This window comes from Sebastes umbrosus, chromosome 10, assembly GCF_015220745.1.
Source record: "Sebastes umbrosus isolate fSebUmb1 chromosome 10, fSebUmb1.pri, whole genome shotgun sequence".
NCBI classification, from domain to species: Eukaryota; Metazoa; Chordata; class Actinopteri; order Perciformes; family Sebastidae; genus Sebastes; species Sebastes umbrosus.
The window spans coordinates 14,128,468-14,150,897 of record NC_051278.1 but is presented as its reverse complement, the minus strand read 5'-3'; the positions used below and the strand labels follow the sequence as shown (position 1 = coordinate 14,150,897).

The following is a 22,430-nucleotide window of genomic DNA, read 5'->3' as shown; positions in this document are numbered from 1 at the left end:
AACCACAGTGAGACGAGTCATCTTGCAAACATGGAGCGGGTGACTCTGACACACACTGACAAGTTGTGGGTGAAGTGCATGTCAGGACTGTGGGGCAGACCTCGCTAAGTGCTGCATGAATCACAAATGAATAAACTCGAGCCTTGCAATAAATGAGCACATGGAGAGTATTTTTTTTGGAGTCGTATGAGATCTATGGATATATATTTTTGTGGTTTATGGGGTGAAATTGTTTGTCTTAAATAAATCTGGGGATTTTATGAATAAACTCTTCCATGTTGGATTGCAGACATGGCAAGCCCAAATCTGTGACCTTTTGGAAACACTGACTTTATTTCCTGACCACAGTGACGAGCGAAACCACCAGAGTATGATTGTTCAGGTCCATAACACGAGTCTTCCGTGATGACAGACATCGGGGGGCTACCCCCTGACCTCTCCCTCTCCTCCTCTGACAAACTCACTTTCTTTCCACCTCCTCCATGCGTGCTGGTAGACATTGTGTGTGTGGGTGACTGTGGCTGTGGAGGCGCTCCACCTCCTGCCTCAGAGCGCTGAGCTCCAGGCTGCGCGCTGCCACCTCTTTCTCCAGCAGACAGCTCTCCTTCTCGGCCATGCTCATTGTTTCAGGGTCACCGGCGAGAGCAGATTCCTTCATGGAAAGCTCCACGGACTCTAACCAGGCCTCCAGGCTGCCCAGGGCCTGGAGCACTTTTACAACCTGCACAGTACAGAAGCAGAGAGGCTAATGATGAAGAATGTTTACTGCAAAGTGATTTAGTGAACAGCGAAAACAAGCAGAGGTGATGTACTGTACGAAGTAGACAATAATAGGTTTACCTAATGGAAGTAGACCATGCTCTGACCCACATCTTTGTAATAAAAGACTCACGCTTTCCAACTAAGTCATCAATCTGGGAGGATTTGCAGCCTCTTTCCATCCCATAATCGAATTATATGGCAGCACAATTTATATCCTTTGGATTACCCTTCATAAATTTTGGGGAATATACCTTGCAGACGCTTTCAATTAAGATGGTAAAGATGAAAGTAAATGAGCTTCTAACCATGAGTGTATGTGAACAGCCCAGGCTCTCGGCCAGCAGAAAGCTTCTCCCAATGGGAGAACTGATCCAGAATCATCCGTCATAACCATAAATTTCCCCAATAACTTCAGAGGTAAGAAGTAAGAGCCACGGTATGACTCAAGAGGAGTGCCTGTTGTGAGATATTTTATGAATCTTACCCTAAAACCCAGCTCCTCTGAGGCCTGCAGAAACACGGCGTTCCTCTGGTGCCTCCTCCGCAGCTCTTCCCACAGGACTTCCAGCTGGCTGAGGAACTCCTCTATCTTGGCGCTGCCCGGGTGCTGTGCACGGACCAGCCCGTGGCCCTCCTGAGGACGGAGCGTTAAACTGATGAGAGCATGTGATGACTGAGGACTGGGATTTACGTTGCGAAATATATACCTAATCTGAAGCTTTGGGTAACTGAAGCTGCTTCAGATGAAATGTCAGCTTCTTATTTGATTAATACACAAACCAGGCCTGTCAAGGTGCCCAGTTTGCAAAATGAGGGGGATATTTTCATTCAAGGCATTCGGCCAGTGCTTATGTTTTAAGACAAACTGTGAATATGACAGCGTGCCTTGGCTTACCCGTTTGACCACCTCTATCCTGGCCCTGTTGGTGAGAATCTCTTGTTCCAGAGCGTGTTGACACCTCCTGGCCGCCTCCAGCCCCTCGAAGCTGGCTATTGAACACACCTGTGTGGCCATGGACACATTGTCTTTCAGCCAGGACAAAGTCTGAGATGAAAGGAGAGCAAACGGGGAAAGATTGGAACAGTTTAAAAGAGGAAATATCTGAACAGGAGAACAAGGGAGATGATATTTAGATGCCACAGGAAGCACAGTGACCAGGATCCAAGTGATCAAGATAATTACTGGTAATAAGAACACAGTAGTGCACCGGTCAGTGCACAGTCACACTTGAATGCAGCTTTGTCTCATTTAAAAATGTGACATAATGTCTGTGGCTGGTTACAAGAGAAGGGTGTTATAGTTGATGAGTACAACTGCTGTGCTGACAATTCACAGCAATGAATTCTGAGGTTGAGATCACAGGATTTTACTCGAGATGAACCATTTTCGTTTCAACAGACAGTTTTGAAAGGTGATTTCTGGTGTAAAGGGGAAATGCAGGTGTGCCAGGCAGGGGTCGAGTCACCTTGTCGGCAGACACGGTGAACTTCTGGAGCTGCATGTGGATCTGTGGGTGGCCCCGCGGGGCGGTGGCAAGCTTGGGCTCTGCTCTGGGCTTCCTGCTGCAAAGAAAACACAGACATGTGACTCCAATTATGACTTACATAAAGACCTCTCATTATGTAAGTCACAGAGAGAGAGGGAGAGGGAGGGAGGGAGGGAGAAGCCGGGCTGAAATGTCACCTTTCTGCCTTCAGTTGATGTCTGACGATGACATCATTTGCACAAGCAGGGCCGTCTCCCGTGGGTGAAGAGGTGTGGTTCACTGATGGCTGTTCCTGGCTTTGGTTGCTCCTACCGATCCCACATTCAACAGTACTCTGTGGACAAAAGAGTCATGTAGGAAAATCCAAAAGATCAGCAGCACGACATGTGAGTAATGTTTTGCTTTTTCTGTCAGCTATCCATCGAATAAATGTTGACTGTATGCATAAACATCTCAAATGGAGGATTTTATACTCCTCCAGACAATGAGGCGTTGCTGTAGCTCACTGCTAATGTGAATGTTAGACTGCGGCTGGAGGCCGGACAACATGGACAGCTGCCTAGAGTAAAGCAAAGCCTCTCCTGTAAATGACACAAAGCATACTGTCTCACAAAGGTTGGCTCTTCTCGGTGGAATAACCCAGACCAGACTAAAGATACAAGCCGTTTCTGTTTGACAGCATCGAAGTTTGGAATAAAAATACTAAAGACGGCAGCAAAAGTTTAAATATATTATAATTGCTTTATGAATGAACACATTAAGTCTAACAAGGTTGCCAACATGTGCTATACCACTCTGATGACTAAAAAGAGCCATTGCAGTTGGAAATATATCTCTCATTAAATAGCAGCAGTGTTTTTTCAGCCTTAGATACTGATTTCCATGGCCGTCCTCTCTGACTCTGTTTAGAACTATGCAGTGGAGTTTTTTAGCAAGGTCAATGCCAGAGCTATAGACCTTGTCTATGTGCAGAAATATATTAAAGACGTCAACAGCCACTAAGCCTATTTTACAACCATCTGAGTGCTTTAAAGGTTGGCCAAAGGACTCTGCAGCAGGGTTTCCAATGAGAGCTACATGGATCTGGACCATTACAGAGAACACAGTGGGATATCCTGACGGTTGGTCTTGTTACCAACTGCAGTCCACTGCAAACATCTCAAACCCTGTACTGCAACAGGATCCAACAGAACCAACACAAGAGTGCAGGTACAATACTTAGAGCTGTTATCTATTCAAAAGTCTATTGTTTTTGGTTGTTTTCGCTGCTTTTTTTTTGGAAATGTTGAACATCAAACACTTAATTTCCTTTATTCTGGGGATTTTTTATGCACCAATTTCTGCCCTTTTTGCATCAAGTTATGGTGGAAATGTCTTTATTTGTGTAAAGGAAAACACAAAATTCAGGCGCAAGGTGACAATTCAAAATATAATGGAATATAATGCAGTAGCCTAAGGCTTTCAGTCATTCTGTATTACCTTCAGATTTCTATTGTCCTATAGATAAACCTTTCTCATTTAATGTTAGCCCTTTATAACCTATACTGTATGTATGGTAATAACCAATTTGACCCAACGTGTTAATGTTTCAACTAACTAATGTTAACTTGTTTTTAATCTGCGCAGCGCCATCATGAAAGTCACTACCTACTTCTCCTTTAGTTTTACTGGCGGAGTACCAACGTTAAAGGTGCATGCCGCCACCTACAGTACCGGAGTGTGTAACATCATGACTTTATAAGGAATAGGCTTCTGGACATTAAACCTGTTCAAATATCGCTCTATTATGTCTTGTAAGTTGTTGCAGCAATTTTGGGGTAGCAAAAAACTGCACGTTTTTTTTTCTCAAAACTGCATGTGATTAGCATAAAATGGGCATGTCTGAGAGGAAATTTAGGTGTGCTTGAGCACCTGTAAAAAGAGTCTAAAATTGCCATTGATATGAAACAATTACTGTGAAGTTAGTAAAACATTCTCTTATGCTGACATTTCTCTGTCTTACTGTATGAATAATGCAGACAACGCTGTGTTCATTTTTCTATATAACATAATGTCTTTTACATATGCCAGTAAAAATAGTGCCGAAACAAGTGAGGTCTCTGTAACAATCAGCAAGGCAAATATGCATCTGTCAATGCTCTCACATAAAAAAATCAGAATTTACATGACGGCCAAAAAGCACAAAACAGCCATTAATAATGGTGTTTTATGGAGAAGCTTTAATTTCACCATGTTATTTTCTGACTGGGCTCATAGAAGAAGTGAGTCAGAGAGTTGGAGAAAAGTGTCGCCTACAAAAATTATGCGAGAGATGCAGTAAATTAAAGGGGTCTAACATCATTTACTAACATGCCAGTCATTTTATAGGCCAGTCTGAGTTTCATAGAGGCACATTATCGGCCCATTTCTGTGCTAAAGCTGCAGAACTAACAAACTACTGTGATTCATTTGACAGGGTTGATAACCATCAATGACGTCTCCTCCCCAGATATTTGCTTCCGTCCTTCATCCTTCACAGTGGCTTCCACTGTAAACAACTCCTGTGGTGCACTCAACATCCCATTCTGCCATATGAAAAAGAATTATGTCAGCCACAGCTAAAAATTGCTGTTTAATGATTTGCGATGTCATATTTAATGGTATTCTGTGTTTTTAGGCCTCATCTAGTCATCTCCTATTTCAGCATACTTCTCCCTGCCTTGGTGCTGCTGATTCTTATCTGTTTTCTACTGATCTCCTCTTCCCCCGTGTGTCTTTCTGCAATGTGCTATGAAGTGATGTCAGCCAAGAACTATCACTTAGCACCAAGCCCATCTGGTCTGCAGCCCCAGCATCTGGCTACAATTAGCCAGAGAAACAGACGATAGCCATGTTTACCTCCAGCGACAAGAGGCCACACTACTGCTGACACAGACATGGACATATAGATTATAATGCATGTACCCATACACATACAGACACTAAACCTTTACAGTTACCTCTTAATCGACTGAGTCAAATTGCACAAGGGAGGGAGAGACTATGAAAAAGAAAGTGTGCGTGTTACACTTGGAAGTGCTGTCTACCAGCACATACAGTACGCAAATGCTTCAGAGTCACAATCAGCCCACAGACCTGTGCAGCTGCATCTTGCACCCTTAAAAATACTGTAATCAATTCAGCACGCTCAGGAGCTGGAGTTAAAGCGCTAAAGTATGTGACAAATTACTTTTACTGTTCAACTGGTGGTTGAACAGTAAAACTGAGTTGGCCTTTGGGTTTTTGTTCAGAGCGTCTTATTAGTTCTTCCATAAAGAGTAACAAGTGAGGCTCCCACGTACAGCGCACCCAGGTAACTCCCAGCTCCCAGTGCAATAAAGGCAACTAACAGCGCAGTGAAATGGCTCGGGAGGGACGGCCATGCAAACGAGCTCAGCGCCTGCTTGCTGGCCTGATAGGTTCCTGTCACAGGTGGCGAGGCCGCGGGGCCAGTTAGAGCCTAAAAAACATGAGCAGGGAAATAATCTGAACCAGAAACACAGGGAGAATGGAAAGAGTGAAAGTTTTCTCTCCTCGGGCATCTGGGCACTTTCTCACTGGGCAAAACGAGGCCAGAGGCTCAGCGGGGACTTCACGGGAGCTCAGGGTCAATAACACGAGAGGAGCATTGCATTATGGGATGCCTCTGGGCTGAATACAAATAGCCACTGTGCATTCACTTGTAAAGAGATTTAATGTGCTAACTTAAAAGACTAAATATACACATAATTACTGGCTTTTAACATACCACACACTTACGTTTCTGGATACCTCTTCTAAGAGACGCTAACAGTATTTCCTTGTAGGTTTATGGGCAGTGGGGTTACTATAGGAGCACCCACGTGTTCAATAAAGTGCTGATAAACCTCCAAAATGAGGAATGTCATGTTTGAGGAATCCACATGCTCTGCAGATTATCCACTCACCCCGAACTGACCCACAGGCCATCTATTAATATAGTATTAATCCAATGACTGTGTACTTTTGTTAGAGCGGTTGAAAGCCAAGATACTATTCTGCCATGAAGTGAAATCTTGGGTCGGAGGGGAAGGCTTATTTGCTCTGGCCCACCGTTCAGCCATGTTGTACAGTCACGGCTTGACATTTTTCATGGAAACTTGTGGAATTCTTATGCCAGGGTAAATAACACCTCTAAAAGCTCTTTCCTGTGACTCCTACAGGGCAATGTTCATAACATTTACAGACTGGGGTTATAGTCAGGAGATAGAGAAGACTGATTGGATACATATTGCTCTATTCACTGGTGTGTGGGTTTTAAAGCCACAACTCATCAGATGGTGTTATTAAGCATAACTAACTAGCTGGTAGGATGGAAAACCAACAGTATGTTGGAAGCAACTGCTCTACAGCACATCTGACAGACTCCAAAAGCACTGTTATTTAGGAAAAAAACTGCTTAAATCGTAAATCAGGCATTTTCCAAACCAAAGGACAAAGTGCGTCACTTTCTGTAGCCACAGATGTCGTAGGACTGGAAGAGGCTGATGGCGCTGTTCTCTCCTAGTAGAGAGCCACAGCGCGGTTTCTCCAGTAATAGAATGAAATGCCGAAGCTACTTACCACGCAGCCTTTCAGACGATTCTGCTCCTCCTTCACCTCCTTTCCCATGATCCTTTGCGTCTCCGTTCCCACGTTGCACTGGGGTTCTCGGGCCGGTGTCAGGGGGTCAGCATCTTCCCTGGTGAAAGCGGAGCCAGTGGGAGAGAGTGTGGTCCTGTCACTCCTGCAGGAGGAGCAGAGCAGGAGGTTACTGTAGTGCTGACAGCAGAGCCTCAGAGGCCCCGCTGTGAACTCCAATTATGGCTCTGTTGTTACGTTTTCAACCAGTGTTTGTGTTATTTGGTTTAAATAGCTATGAAACGCAGCTGATAAGACAGACGAGATGATGTCATATTTGGATCTAAAGATAGCTGAGAGGCTCTCGGCCTGAGAAACATTTGGAAAGCAGGAGATGTTGGAGATGGATGTCAGAACTGTGGACTTGGGTTACTCCTGACTCTATTTCTTATTATGAAAATGGAAATCTTTTTTGCCCAGGTAAAGTATAAGGAACGCAATGTTATCCAATGGCCAGTCCAACATTTTGGTCCAGTACAAGATAACATGTAAACGGGCCAGATTGAAATTAAATTTTGCATAAATATTCATGGTCCCCAGCCGATGGATCCAAGTGACTTTAATAATAATAAATTTCAGTTATACAGCACTTTCAGAACAGATTTTTAAGTTTGATGACCTCTGACATTCTCTCTAACAACACCATCACCTCAAAGTTCCCGCTTTTATACAAGAAACATCAGAAAAATCTAAAATTTACAGATTCGCTTCCCATAAGATGACCCTTTATATTTTGGACATTAATCCAAAGAAGTTTCTCTATGCATGCTGAAAGGTTGCAACCAATGTCAGCAGTTCAGTGTGGACTACAGTGTAGCTCGGTTCCCACATCACCACAGCATTTAAATGTGTACTCATTAAGTAGATATTGGTTCTAAAAAAGTCTAATGATGTAAAAGTCTGGACTCTTACTGAAGGCTATTAAAGTAACAATAAATTTGTTTTACAAATGCCATAAACATTACAAAATATTCTTGTAAACGTGTTATATCTCAGATTCAGCAGACTATTCAAGGTGACGGCAGGATTTTAATAGTGAGAAGAGAACACACCGTGTTGCCAGCTGACTCAGTGAGCCAAGACATTATTCATCTAGTTCAGTAATCAAACACATGGTCAAAGTCCAGAGCAGTGCAGAAAACTGAATATTAGAAATAAACCAGTGGGTGGTGAGTGATGCTTTGTGTGGTAGTTGGTCTCCAGACATCCAGACAGACCTGTCCTTCACTTTGCTTATAATTTTTCACTGATTCAAACCCAAATTCAACAAGGCTAATCAAGAGAGCGAGAGAGAGAAATCTTTACACAAACGTCAAATGGAAAAGACTTTAAATGTTGAGAGTAATAACAGAAGAATACAGTTCCAGCTCAGTGGAAACCTGCGGAGGACCAATTACTGGGTGAAATGGTGCATTTACTCACGGGGCCACCAAAGTTGTCGGCAGTATCTTTGGCCTGCTGTCTCACCTGAAAACCTTCTGAAGAAGCGCCCAGCAGTCCTTCACCTCGCTCTGCTTCCGTGTGACGCCGGCAGCCAGGGCAGGATGGAGATTAGACACCTGGGACACGCTCACATCTAGCATCTACCACACACAGGCCTGCAGGTTAGGTAGAGAAGCCTTCTGCAACACAGATCTGATCACGCAGTGCTGCTTTAAGTGAAAAATAAGAAAGAGTTTCCTACCATGATTTGACTGCCGATGTCGCGTATTTCTCTATCTCCGAAGCTGTCCAGCTCTTTCGATGCAGATATGCTTGTCCTCTGAAAGAGAAGATACGTATCAGTAAATGTGAGCAAAATATGAATCTTGTATCTCAGATGAAAAGAAACAAGGAGAATTGTACCATGTTATTAATAGCAAACAGCGTATTATCGGCTTGCTGGTAGAACGAGGACACCTCCAGTGCCAGCTGAAGATTTTCATGGTAGTTTTTCAGATGAGACTGGACCTTCAGCCACCTACACAGATGACACACACGTCAGCCTTCTCTCTAGATTGAAGGCATTTCATGCAGCATAGGTATTCAAGTTAAGAGACAACATGTACATTTTATTGATGTGTTTCCTCTTGCTGGAGATGTTTTTGCCATCTGTCTTCCCTTGTTTCTCCAGCTTTAGGGCCAAGTGGTTGATCTCCTCGTGGAGGTTTCTGTATAGCTGCTCATCCTGCAGGGAAACAGGAGAACACAATCCAACTATGACCTCAGCTGTCTTTACCATACACCCTGGGAGACAAATTACAGTCAGCCATAGATAAACGACTGGGAAACCTCTGCAGAATTGTATGATAAACTATTAACATATGGGAATGTGTATATTTCTTCCTCAAGAATGTTGTTTAGCATGTTTTAATCAATGTTCTGTTAATTATTAATAGCTCCTTTGCTTGCTCCTTTACGACACTCACCTGTTTCAGATCTAAAATCCTCCTGGTCAGCTGCATTTTGTCAACATTTTCCCCCAAGACATTCAGCAGAGACTGCTCCTCTTCCTGCTGGCACACATAAAAGTCAAAGTGTTTATAGCCCCCATTTGTTAGGAACCCAACCATTATTTCTTTTCAGAGGCACCAGGATTAAACCACATTGCCCGTGCTACCAAGGAAGATGCTGAACAGAAACAGCCCTCAGCATTAGGTGAGAACTTGATACTAATGCACAGGAGGAAAGGATGAGAGGAACTAGATGGAGAATGCAGTCTGGATGTTTTATAGACTTCATAAGCAACATCCTCCATTACATTCCCACTGGTCCATTATCAATCACCAGTTCCCTTGTGCCAGACATGAACAGAAAGATAAACACAGGCCTAAAACGCAGATTGCTTTTTGATAATGACAGGCAGATGTTTTACACCGGTGAATATACACAAACAAGAGATGTTTTCAGGATACTGAGCTAATTTCCTGTATTAGGAAGTGCTGTTTTTGTGCCAATTATCTTGACAACTGTTGATCAGAGCTTCCTGTCCACTCCTATCTGCCTCTGGGCTGACTGCTTTTGGTTTTAATTGTTACAGTCAGAACATAAATGGGAAAAGGGCGTGAAGAAATTTGGAAGGTGATGTGAACAAGATCAGAATTATGAAAGTGAGAAATGAAAAAGAGTGAAATGTCTGTGAAATTTATGTAAATGAAGGTGCATTAGTGTTAAATTTGTAAATGAGAACATGAACATGAATGAATCAGTAGAAAATGCTAGCTTCATGCAGTCAGCAATAAATTGAAATCACAAACTGCACAAATTCCTGAAAAACAACCAATATCATTAAAAAATGCAATGCTTTTACTCAATAGTTAGGTAAAATTGTCTCTGAAAAGCATGACAAAAGGGGTAAAAATAGCCCTACATCTGCAATTCAATCCACATCTACACAACAGAGAAAGAGAGGAATGTTTTTTTTTACTTTCTCCTTAATCCATGACTCCAGCTTGTCCACTTTTTTGTTGAACTCCTGCAGGTTCTTGGCTCCACCCAGGGCCCTCGTCTGATTTGCAGCCGTCTGTTTCAGGGTCTGCCACTGGTCCCTGAGCTGGCCGAGCTGCTTCTTCACCAGATCAGAGGTGGGGTTCAGCTTGCAGATCAACTGCTCACCCATCTTTTGAAACAGAAAGTCGCTGTTCATTTTAGGTGCAGCGCAGATGGCGCCGCCAGACTGACATAGAACAGTGGCCGAGTACATTTGACACCTCAACTTTGTTAGAATCATTGCTTATGTGCCAGCCGGCTTCACAGATGTTGGAAAACTGCCATTTATTTCTTGGATAGACCCCTTGGTTCTGTCGCTGCCCTTCCTGAGCCGTCTGAGTGTCAGGGGAGGTTAATTATCAGCAATGTACCATTTCCAAACATTTTCTCCTGAGGGAGAAAGTATAAACTGGCTTGACAGAGCCGTCTGGAACGCTGAGGGTCTGCTTTTCTCTCTGGTTGACTGGAAATGCCTACGAGGCCATTATGTTATGTGTTACGTGATCTGACAGACTCTTTTAGCACCAAAGACCGTGATTAATGTTTGCATTCAGATCCCCATTACCTGTTAAAAAGTTAAAATAAACATTTCAATTTGGATGTGGGTTGCTGTGATGTGCTCGCTCTGGTAACTTGGTAATATTTCAGTGAGAGTCTGGCCGCGTGTTGTTACCTGGTTGAGTTGAATCAGGGTGTTCTCGAAGTCTTTGAGGTCTCTCTGGAGCGTCTGCGAAGCTTCCTCCCAGTCCTGCAGGGGGCAGCGCTGAATATTGCATCCATCCTTCAGGTCCTGCAGCTTGCCTTTGATCCACGCCTCTGCCTTCATCACAACGAGACAAACATGTTTAGATATGTTTGTGCACATCATAGTAAACCATTCACGTCTGTTTATAGACCTGATTCAGCTGTTTGATGATATAGCCCTTTTATTTTAAAGTGAAATCTGATGTATCAGCTTGAGAGACCTGATGTAATAGAACATGGCTGAAGTTGGCTTAAGTCTTTATGTATAAATGTCATATTTGTAGTACTGTAGTATTACTCATGGAAACATGACAAAATTAGATTTCTTTTGCAGTGTTTTCTATGAAATGTATATCTAGAGCTTTCATACCTGAGGCTCATCTACAACTTATTAGTTGTGAGATATCTGCTGAGTGACAGTACACTAAACAAAGCGGTAGTCAACGGTCTTATTTCTGCTCATGAGGAGAGCACACAGGCCACGTTTTCTTCCCTGCCTCAGAGTAACACGGAGCCTCAGACACATCAAGAACAGCTCTTTGTTCTCAGATGTCATGTTATGCAGAGCAGAAGTTTCTCTTGGCGAGTGCCTGGGCTCCATTGCATAAGGCTTTGTTTCTTGCAGAGCTGCCTTTTCTGGCAACATTTGTATGGAGTGAGTAACTGCAAACCAGGTGGCCAAAGTCAGAAAGTGTTGGAAAGTACAACGTGTTTGTTTTCTGCAAAGAACCCGGTGTGGAAGTGAGTGACCCACCCAAATGAAGTCACAATAATTGAATGGATTAATAAATCAACTCCGGTTCTTCCGCCTCTCAGCCTGATCCTGAGTGAGTCATACAATTGATAAAATCGGCAAGACTTTATTTTTCAGTGTTGCTATTTGTGTAGAATGTCAAATAACAGTTAAGCACACAAGTAAGTCATTATAACATGAGATCAAAGCATTATTTCCCAAGGAATTTAGTACAACTGACAATGAATAATAGTCTCTACAGTACAGTAACCCTTCTTTTGGATCAATAAAACATCAAGACCACACATGACACAGCCACTAAACAATTCTTTGCTCAAGATTAAAATGTGATGTCACTTCTCCTTAGAGAGGCAGGTCATTAACTTTACAAGGCCCCCCGGTGCAGCGGAGGTATTTCTGTGCTGAACAGAAGGAAAAGAGCTTGACAAAACAGGCCTGCCCCTATCTCCTCTCACTGCCTCCCATGGCATTATAATGACCTCATACAGGAAGTCTATGATTCCCTTGTTTTTTCCTGTCCGCTCTCCACAACAATTGTCTGTTTATCAAAATATACAGTGAGGCCTTAGTCTAGCCACGAAGAATAGACTGTTAATGCATGCAGTTCAGATCGTATCACTGCTTCTGATTCTTTTGTGAAAAAATCTGTGGCCACACAGGAAAACATCGCCGCAGTCAACACAGACCAGATTTTAAAATAAATTCCATGTTTGGTGATTTTAAACCACCATTTTTCAGGCTGCTTTTCATTTCTACAAACTTCAAAGGAACCCAATTTTAGCATTTTAACTGGAAAAGTGTGCACATCTTTACACGTTATTAAATGTTTACCAACAAGCCACATTTCTAGCCCCTCTCGTAATGCAACTCGGCCCCGGGAAGACAGTGGGAGTGGACGTTTCTCGACTTTCTCTGTCATGGAAATGAGACGGTGAAAGGCGAGATGTTTTGCAGAGCAGCCTCGGAGACAGATGGCCCTCAGCGGGCGCTGCTGTGCTTCTCCATGTGGTGACCTGCTTTGCTCTCCTAGCTTGAAACATTAGGGGCCTTTAAAAAGTCTCTCCCTGGAAAACTCACTTCCACTTCCACAGCGATGTAATACTGAAATAACACATATTCATCAGCGATAGCAGTCAACCAAATCCCTGTTAAACAAGCAGGTCCCCAGGTACCAAAACTGGTTATTTTAAGTACACTTAAATAAAGTTAAAATACAAAAGGCTGTTTCCTCCAAAAGCAACAGAAACCAAGGCTCCACTTCAGAGCAAAGGGGCTGCTTAGCTTGTTAACATTAACGATGTGCTACAGAGCTGTTCTCAACACATACACATACATCATCCTTCAGCTGACACATTCAAAATGAATTTCTTATTGCTGGAAGTAAACAGCCTATCACTTGGATGGTTGATGACAAAAGCCAACTGTCGGACAAAATGTCCCTCAGCCGAACTCGCAGAAAAATGTCCTTGTACGCTGGGGTGGACGCAGCGATGAGATAACACAGCCAGTTGTGCTGCTTGGCCGAGTCTCTCTGGGCCATAGGCGTGAAGAGATGGAGCCAAACAATGATCTCATCCCTAAATAATTGCTTCACTTGTGGCGGTTTCCCCTCCCTCTCTTTTCCTCAGCCGAACACAGCTCATACAGTTCTCGGGACCAAATAAGAACCAGTACATATTTTGTTCTCCTCGCAGGGTCATGCGACAGGCGGCTTCCATTCTGATTTCATCTCAACACTTTTTGAGCTACAGTAAACCCAATCCATCTTCTTTTCATTTAGCATTTTTACATCAGAGGAGAAGACAGATAAGTTACTGTGGTTTAATTTTACAACTCCATCTGCATATTCTGGTAAAAGTGGTGTGGAAAAAGCAAACCCTCCTCGAACATTTTATTAGTTTCCAATTATACGAGGGAACACAGAAAAGAAAAGTGCAGCTTTTCATGAGTTCAAACTGATGCAGCATATGATAAACCCGCTGACGGACCATGACCAACTGTTGATGATGATGCTGTGTACGCATGCAACATTTTACCTGCAGTGCTTCCTTGTTGAAGAGCGAGTTGCGCTGAGTGAAGCAGTCACTCTGGGACGCAACAGCTGCCGACGCTTCGTTCTGTGGGTGTAGATGACTTTCTTTCCTCTGAGGCTCTTTCTTCTGCGATTCGGGTACTGACATCTGTGAGCACACAACAGACGACAAAGTGTTGAATACATGCAATATTAATTAGATAAAACCTGAACAACAGGTGATGCTGATAAAAACCTATAAGAAGGAGGTACAGCTCTCAATGAGGGGATGTTTAAGTGTCCATTCATGTTGGTAACACCTTTTTTTTTGTTACTATCCAGAGACATTATAAACTTCTGTGACCCCAAGGTCCCTCTTAACAAAAACCCACTGTCAGCACTACATGAGATGAAATGAAACTGGACCGGCACAACCTCACTAATCGAGCATTCCTGCTTCTCTCCAATCAGGAAACATCTGGGCACATGAAGGAAGCAGGAACGGACAGATCCTCGGATGTCTGAATGTTTTTTACTGTCAGCCTTACATGTAAACATATCACCTTTAAAAGGACTTTTGTAGATCATGTTCACTCTTTCATACCTGAACAGGTAAAAGAACCACAATTATAAGCATTTTTGGGGCTTTTGCATGAATAATATATGAGAGGAGGAAAAGCAAAGTATTGTTGTGGTTACAGAATAAGGTGATGCAGATGAGTGCTATAGTTTTTTTGTCCTAAAAGGGGAAATGAGGCCATGGCTGTGTCAGCGTGTTATTATAAGCAGCCTCAATGAGGACTTCAGCGAGCCTTTTTCTTTTGTTAACATCTTCCCTGACCTCATGTTTTCCAGTGAGCCCTGCTGTAACAGAGCACTTCATCCACAACACACACACCGATGACTTCAACAAGAAACAGGCCAAATCCAACAGCCCATTGACTTTAAACAATATCCTACAATATACATTTACTGTTTTTCCCTCCCGTAGACTGTTTCTTTAATAAATTACAGTTAAACAAGGGGGCACAACAGGCTATTTGTGTGGCGTTCAAAGACACGTTGCTCCCATAACTTAACTGGTTTTCCACCTCTGTGTAACTTTGCACCAAATGTATAATATAATAAACTGGTTAAGTTTGGCTGAACATAGCAACATGACTTCACTTCCTAAACTCCAAGAGATCCATCAACTCCACAGCTGGCTGTATAAAGACCCCACTGTCTCACAGCAAAACAAATGCAGTCTGAATAAAGTGGTGAAAAAAGCCCCATTATCAACCAAATAAACTCAATATCAGATACAATATTTAAGATTAAATATGATACTCATAGGCTTCTCCAATTTAACTTCCATTTACTGAGATAAAAACAAAGTCATTTTTTCTCAAGCTAGCTAACGTTAGTTTGTCATTTTAATTTAGCAGTTAGGTTAGTTAACAGTTAGCAGTTTGGTTAGCTAGCAGTTAACAGCTAACTGCTAGCTAAACTAGCTGTTAACTGTTAGCTAACCTAACTGCTAACTTAACCTAGCACTTAACGTATAATTTTCAATTTAGAAGTTTGGTCAGCTAGCAGTTAACAGTTAACATTAGCTAGCAGTTAACAGTTAGCAGCTTGGTTAGTTAACAGTTAACAGCTAACAGCTAGGTTAGTTAACAGTTAAAAGCTAGGTTAGTTAACAGTTAACAGCTAAGTTAGTTAACAGTTAACAGCTAGGTTAGTTAACAGTTAGGTTAGTTTACAGTTTACAGTTAGGATAGTTCACAGTTAACAGTTAATAGCTAGGTTAGTTAACAGTTAACAGTTAGGTCAGTTAACAGTTAGGTTAGTTAACAGTTAACAGTTAGGTTAGTTAACAGTTAGGTCAGTTAACAGTTAGGTTAGTTAGGTCAGTTAACAGTTAGGTTAGTTTACAGTTAACAGTTAGGTTAGTTTACAGTTAACAGCTAGGTTAGTTTACAGTTAACAGCTAGGTTAGTTAACAGTTAGGTTAGTTAACAGTTAACGGTTAGGTTAGTTAACAGTTAACAGTTTGGTTAGCTAGCAGTTAACACCTAACTGCTAGCTAACCTAGCTGTTAACTGTTAGCTAGCAGTTAACAGCTAACTGCTAGCTAACCTAGCTGTTAACTGTTAGCTAACCTAACTGCTAACTTAACCTAGCACTTAACGTATAATTTTCAATTTAGCAGTTTGGTTAGCTAGCAGTTAACAGTTAACATTAGCTAGCAGTTAACAGTTAGCAGCTTGGTTAGTTAACAGTTAACAGCTAACAGCTAGGTTAGTTAACAGTTAAAAGTTAACAGCTAGGTTAGTTAACAGCTAGGTTAGTTAACAGTTAACAGCTAACACCTAGGTTAGTTAACAGTTAAAAGCTAGGTTAGTTAACAGTTAACAGCTAAGTTAGTTAACAGTTAACAACTAGGTTAGTTAACAGTTAACACCTAACAGCTAGGTTAGTTAACAGCTAGGTTAGTTAACAGTTAACAGCTAACAGCTAGGTTAGTTAACAGTTAAAAGCTAGGTTAGTTAACAGTTAACAGCTAAGTTAGTTAACAGTTAACAGCTAGGTTAGTTAACAGTTAGGTTAGTTTACAGTTTACAGTTAGGATAGTTCACAGTTAACAGTTAATAGCTAGGTTAGTTAACAGTTAACAGTTAGGTCAGTTAACAGTTAGGTTAGTTAACAGTTAGGTCAGTTAACAGTTAGGTTAGTTAGGTCAGTTAACAGTTAGGTTAGTTTACAGTTAACAGTTAGGTTAGTTTACAGTTAACAGCTAGGTTAGTTTACAGTTAACAGCTAGGTTAGTTAACAGTTAGGTTAGTTAACAGTTAACGGTTAGGTTAGTTAACAGTTAACAGTTTGGTTAGCTAGCAGTTAACAGCTAACTGCTAGCTAACCTAGCTGTTAACTGTTAGCTAACCTAACTGCTAACTTAACCTAGCACTTAACGTATAATTTTCAATTTAGCAGTTTGGTTAGCTAGCAGTTAACAGTTAACATTAGCTAGCAGTTAACAGTTAGCAGCTTGGTTAGTTAACAGCTAACAGCTAGGTTAGTTAACAGTTAAAAGTTAACAGCTAGGTTAGTTAACAGTTAACAGCTAACAGCTAGGTTAGTTAACAGTTAAAAGCCAGGTTAGTTAACAGTTAACAGCTAAGTTAGTTAACAGTTAACAGCTAGGTTAGTTAACAGTTAACACCTAACAGCTAGGTTAGTTAACAGCTAGGTTAGTTAACAGTTAACAGCTAACAGCTAGGTTAGTTAACAGTTAAAAGCTAGGTTAGTTAACAGTTAACAGCTAAGTTAGTTAACAGTTAACAGCTAGGTTAGTTAACAGTTAGGTCAGTTAACAGTTAGGTTAGTTAACAGTTAACAGTTAGGTTAGTTAACAGTTAGGTCAGTTAACAGTTAGGTTAGTTAGGTCAGTTAACAGTTAGGTTAGTTTACAGTTAACAGTTAGGTTAGTTTACAGTTAACAGCTAGGTTAGTTAACAGTTAGGTTAGTTAACAGTTAACGGTTAGGTTAGTTAACAGTCAACAGTTAGGTTAGTTAACAGTTAGGTTAGTTAACAGTTAACAGTTAGGTTAGTTAACAGTTAGGTCAGTTAACAGTTAGGTTAGTTAACAGTTAACAGTTAGGTTAGTTTACAGTTAACGGTTAGGTTAGTTAACAGTTAACAGCTAGGTTAGTTAACAGCTAACAGCTAGGTTAGTTAACAGTTAACAGTTAGGTTAGTTAACAGTTAACAGCTAGGTTAGTTAACAGTTAACAGTTAGGTTAGTTGACAGTTAACAGTTAACAGTTAGGTTAGTTAACAGCTAACAGCTAGGTTAGTTAACAGTTAACAGTTAGGTTAGTTAACAGTTAACAGTTAGGTTAGTTAACAGTTAACAGTTAACAGTTAGGTTAGTTAACAGCTAACAGCTAGGTTAGTTAACAGTTAACAGTTAGGTTAGTTAACAGCTAACAGCTAGGTTAGTTAACAGTTAACAGTTAGGTTAGTTAACAGTTAACAGTTAGGTTAGTTAACAGCTAACAGTTAGGTTAGTTAACAGCTAACAGTTAACAGTTAGGTTAGTTAACAGTTAACAGTTAGGTTAGTTAACAGTTAACAGCTAGGTTAGTTTACAGTTAACAGTTAGGTTAGTTAACAGTTAACAGCTAGGTTAGTTAACAGTTAACAGTTAACGTTAGCTAGCAGCATCTTAACCGTTACCTGTTGGACAGATTTGTCTCCGTTCAGTTTCAGTCCGGTTTGTTCCTGCGGGGACTGAAGTTCATCACTGCTGTCTTTTCTGAGTAAAACCTAAAATATAAAGAGACAAAATAAGCCTTAAATGAGTGGAACAAGCTGGAGAGGACGACGGACATTGTGGCAGGCAAAAACAACAATTTAGACAACATTAAAGGTAAAGTTAGACTTCTTGTTAGACTTCTTAAAACAAATATCTCCATCAATTTTCGGTAACAACAACTACAATATTTAAGTTCTGTTGGGGTACATTTGTCAAAAAATATGTCATGAAGAAGTTTAAAACCGAAATCTCTAAAAATCCCCAATAATTAAATGACTAAGTAACACAGTGAACAACCTGTGGGGTCTTCAGGTATGTACAGTATGTTGTAAAATAGTACACAATGTCTACTTTCCATGCTGAATTTAAGTTTAATTTCTTTGTGTAAAGATACATCACCAGTATTTTTGTTAAAACTGTTTCAATTAAAGGATTTGTTACATAAACTTTATGCAACTAAAACAACATTTTACACATATCTTTGAAAATATGTATAAACTGCCTAAAATTGTTGTCTTTATTGAGTGAAATTGCCTTTTAATTATACCACAATGTTGAAAGAACTCCCACCTCTGTGTGATATTTATTATTTTTTTGTATTATTTATTATTTATGCATTAGTAAACTGTGTCCTGTACCTTGAAGTGAGAACTGGGCTTATTCTCACAGCTCACACCCACAATCCTGGGCAGATGTGGATCTGCTGTGCTGGTTACGTTGTTGTTGTTATTGTTGTTTTCAGACGTGGACCCTGTGACTGAAAGCTGTGCTGGTTCCACTGACACCTCTGATCTGTCTTTACTCCCAGAGATTGTGATCTTCTTGATGGACCTGGAGACGGCGGAGGCAGTGGCGACGTTCTGGTTCAGGTGGTCTTCAGCTGCCATGTCCTCCTGGTTGTGCTTCACGGGTGCTACCTGCTTGACGATGGGCGAGACCAGACAGGGGCCGTGTGTGCAGACCTGGGATCGACTGAGGTAGAGCGAGTTCAGGTTGTGCTGTAGAGTGCAGTTATCCAGACTCTGGCTCTGCAGATAACTCTGTGTAAACTCCTGGCATTTTGGCACAGCTGGGACTGACAGCCTGGTCCCAATGGTGAAGGGCTGGACCTTCCTCACAATGCTTTCAGACATTGCCAGTGTCCAGATAAGAAAACAAAATATGCTGAAGTCCAAATGGGCATTGAAAAAAAGTCTGTCACATCCCTTTGTACACTTTCCTCACTCACTCAGTTCTGTTCTGTCCAGTCTCTCTTTAGCAGGCAAGTGGAGGGTTGGAACAGAAAGTGGAGGGAGAGCTCAGGTCTCCACCTTCTTGTGCATGTTGAGAATGCACAGCACACAGCCCAGGACGGCTTCCTTGGACTCCTGGGATCGAATGCGGTCCCAGACGTGGCGCAGCGCCGTGCCAAGGTGGGCAGCGCCCGTAGAGAGGGTTCTCCTGAGGAACTGTGCCACTGAGCCTGCCAGTCTGCTACTGAGGAGCCTGATAACCAGGGACCGCAGTAAGATGAAAACTGCTGGCATGCTGCCTGACTGTGCTGTGCGAAAAAAAAAAAAATGAAAAAAAGGAGGGGGAAAGAGGAGGGTTGGTTAAGAGAGGAGATGAAGTCACCACTCTCTCTCTCTCTCTCTCTCTCTCTCTCTCTCTCTCTCTTTCTCTCTGTCAGGAGCGACAGAGTGGAGAGGGGGCTGTAAAGCCTGGCTGTCAAAACTTCCCCTCTGAACCCGAACAGAAAATCTGTCCAGATAAGAGGCGAGTAATGGAGTCAGAGGGAGAGACCTTGTCGGACCTTTCTCTCAATCACAGCTTATCCTCTATGAGGTAATATCCTCAGCTGAAACAAACTAACACACCCACACTGCCTCCACCTTACTTCCACCTTGCAATGCAGAGGAACCGACAAAAAAAAGGCTTTTAAAAATCCAAATCTGAGGAGAGGATAAGCTTCAGAGGCTCATATGAGCGTTGTCTGTCCAGGAATGAGAATGCTTTCCTCAGCTCCGAGCCTTTCCCCGATCAGCGAGGAGCAGTTGTCACACAGGTTCCAGCCCTGTTGCTCTGCTCCTTAAACCTCAGAGCTGCTGGCATGACAAGTGTTGGGGGGGGAGGGGGGGGCAAATTACAGTAGAGCAGATGATGACCCCTACCACTCCTTGATAGTGGCGAGGGTTCAACAGAGCACATGTTGGGCTGACTGATTGGAATGGCAGGGGTGGCGTGCGTGTGTCAGGGGAGCAGGGATTACTGAGGAGAGCAGCAGACAGCAGAGAAAATATTTGCAGAGCGGAGAATCTGCTTCCACTGGTGAAAGCTTTCCCCAAAAAAGGAACTCTCACTCTTCACTCAGCTGCCCTCTGACTTGACCCCAGCACCTGGTTGAATGGCTAGCAGTAGTAGCCGCTCAGCCACTCGCAACAAAACCCAGTCAGTGTAATGAAACTGAACTAAATGCATGCCTCATTTTACAACTTTTGGAATTCCAAAATATCAACCCATGTAGTAGAATTACATTTAGAAATGGAAACATGAAAGAAATATATTCATTCAAGTGCTCTAAAAGTTGCCAGTGTTACTGTGTTGTTTGGGGCTAAAACAGGCAGCAGCGGGACAACAGTCACCCAGCAGGGCTCCATATGACAGAGGTAGCCCCGGAGTCGACACGGTTAATGATGCTTTTAAAACAGCTCTGGTTTCATGGTGAAGTCATCTAAGGAAGAGTTTTAATGTGTTGCAGCTTGAAATCAGAGATAAATTCATGCGCAGGCTGGGTGGTGTTCACGGAAGGCTGGATGGGTGGAGTTCAAGGGGTTTGGCTGACTTTAAAATGCCATTTCCTCATAGTGCTGCTGGGTGAGTGGCTCTAAAAGTGTGCGATTTATGTGAGCAGCGGGTACACTGTGTGACTATGACACCACCACATGCTGAAACGTTATTGGTTGTGGTCAAGTGGAACATTTGGTAATGTGGGTTATTTTTAATGTTGGATCATTATTTGTCAGGAAAGAAATATATGCAAGTCATGCTGTGTAAAGGCAAATCAGTCCACTGAATACTGCAATCCTCAGCTTAACCTAAAATACAACTTGAAGCAAGTAATCAAAAATACATAACATTGATTTACCCCATGATCATGATTACACAACTTTTCTAACCCGACTGTGTAACATTGACACCAAAACATTAAGGTTGCCTTGCTCCCTTTTCACTAGGCCCTATTCCCCAAAATTAACGGTGTTTTTGTGTCTGCTTGATTATTAATATCGGTACAATGTTTCAGTTTATTTCATACATTATCAATTAAGGTGTATAAATGAAACAAGCTTGTTTAGTTTGTTTGTTTTATGGATTTATAGGATTTTATTGTTCTGCCTGGGATGTTGGGATGGATCAGCTGCTCAGCAGCTCAATCAAGGAAAGTGCAAACAGTTTCGCCTCTGTATGTCCTCTTAGCAGGGAGAGACCGGGCTCTGTTAAGATGTAACATAGGTTAGATAGTTCTGCATTAAGTTATATTCTGTTATAGTTGGTGTGCTCATTGGTATGGATGGGTCCCATAGATAGATTGAGATGTCAGCAGTAACTTACAGATCTTGTATTAATGGTGTGAATTTGGATGCTTGTTTGGTTTAGCTCTACGTACCTGAACAGGTGTGTTCCAGTCAAGTGAGGCTGAGAAGGTAAAAGACCATTCACTTGCAAAAATGAAAAAAAGCTATAATAACAGTAATAGTAGTAAAACAGTGTCAAGTAAAAACCAGATTAATAAAATAACAATAAAATATAATCAAATTATATAAATTAAATACAGTAAAATAAGTGATAAAATATCTAAGCTAATCGCCACCTGGCTCAAGTTCAGTACTTAACGCACTGGATGAGAGTGGTATTGATTTTCTTGTCAAACTCTCACTAATAACATATTTCCCAAAATATCAAACTACTCCTTTCAACTTTGCTTTGTGTGTATCGCCTGTTTTTTCCACATAGCCCATAAACATTTATAAAGGATGGAAAGTTGTTTGCTCACAGAGTCCCTATCTGATTAGATTTGAACCAGGTGTCCCATCTCTACCAACCCAGTCAGATTAGGCTACTGTAACACCTTCCTTATGTTGTTTACCCTGGAAGTCCCCCCTCCCTCCCCACAGCGCTCATCCACATCTTGTTGTGCGTAATGTTCAACTGTGCTGCCCACATCCGTTACAAATCATGCAAACCTCAGCCTTCATCTGAAAGCTCTTCA

At 41.9% G+C, this 22,430-nt stretch overlaps 1 protein-coding gene across 6 annotated transcripts in view; it reads right to left on the bottom strand.

The window, feature by feature from the left end:
* Window positions 1–19,481, bottom strand: part of LOC119495375 (spectrin beta chain, non-erythrocytic 5) — a 32,350-nt gene extending 12,869 nt beyond the window's left edge. For 4 of the 6 annotated variants that reach the window (XM_037781750.1, XM_037781755.1, XM_037781754.1 and 1 more), the window contains exons 1-16: window positions 18,823–19,481; window positions 18,106–18,195; window positions 13,908–14,051; window positions 11,047–11,193; window positions 10,312–10,503; window positions 9,314–9,400; window positions 8,954–9,072; window positions 8,751–8,865; window positions 8,590–8,667; window positions 8,373–8,488; window positions 6,849–7,011; window positions 2,447–2,583; window positions 2,229–2,325; window positions 1,658–1,807; window positions 1,247–1,396; window positions 465–721 (exon numbers count right to left, since the gene is read on the bottom strand). In XM_037781750.1, coding sequence (XP_037637678.1) covers window positions 465–721; window positions 1,247–1,396; window positions 1,658–1,807; window positions 2,229–2,325; window positions 2,447–2,583; window positions 6,849–7,011; window positions 8,373–8,488; window positions 8,590–8,667; window positions 8,751–8,865; window positions 8,954–9,072; window positions 9,314–9,400; window positions 10,312–10,503; window positions 11,047–11,193; window positions 13,908–14,051; window positions 18,106–18,195; window positions 18,823–19,317 — 2,537 coding nt within the window. In that variant the 5' untranslated portion in view covers window positions 19,318–19,481. The remainder of the gene's footprint in view (window positions 1–464; window positions 722–1,246; window positions 1,397–1,657; window positions 1,808–2,228; window positions 2,326–2,446; window positions 2,584–6,848; window positions 7,012–8,372; window positions 8,489–8,589; window positions 8,668–8,750; window positions 8,866–8,953; window positions 9,073–9,313; window positions 9,401–10,311; window positions 10,504–11,046; window positions 11,194–13,907; window positions 14,052–18,105; window positions 18,196–18,822) is intronic. The other 2 variants (XM_037781753.1, XM_037781751.1) reach the window with 2 other exon arrangements.
* Between the last annotated feature and the right edge of the window lie 2,949 nt (window positions 19,482–22,430).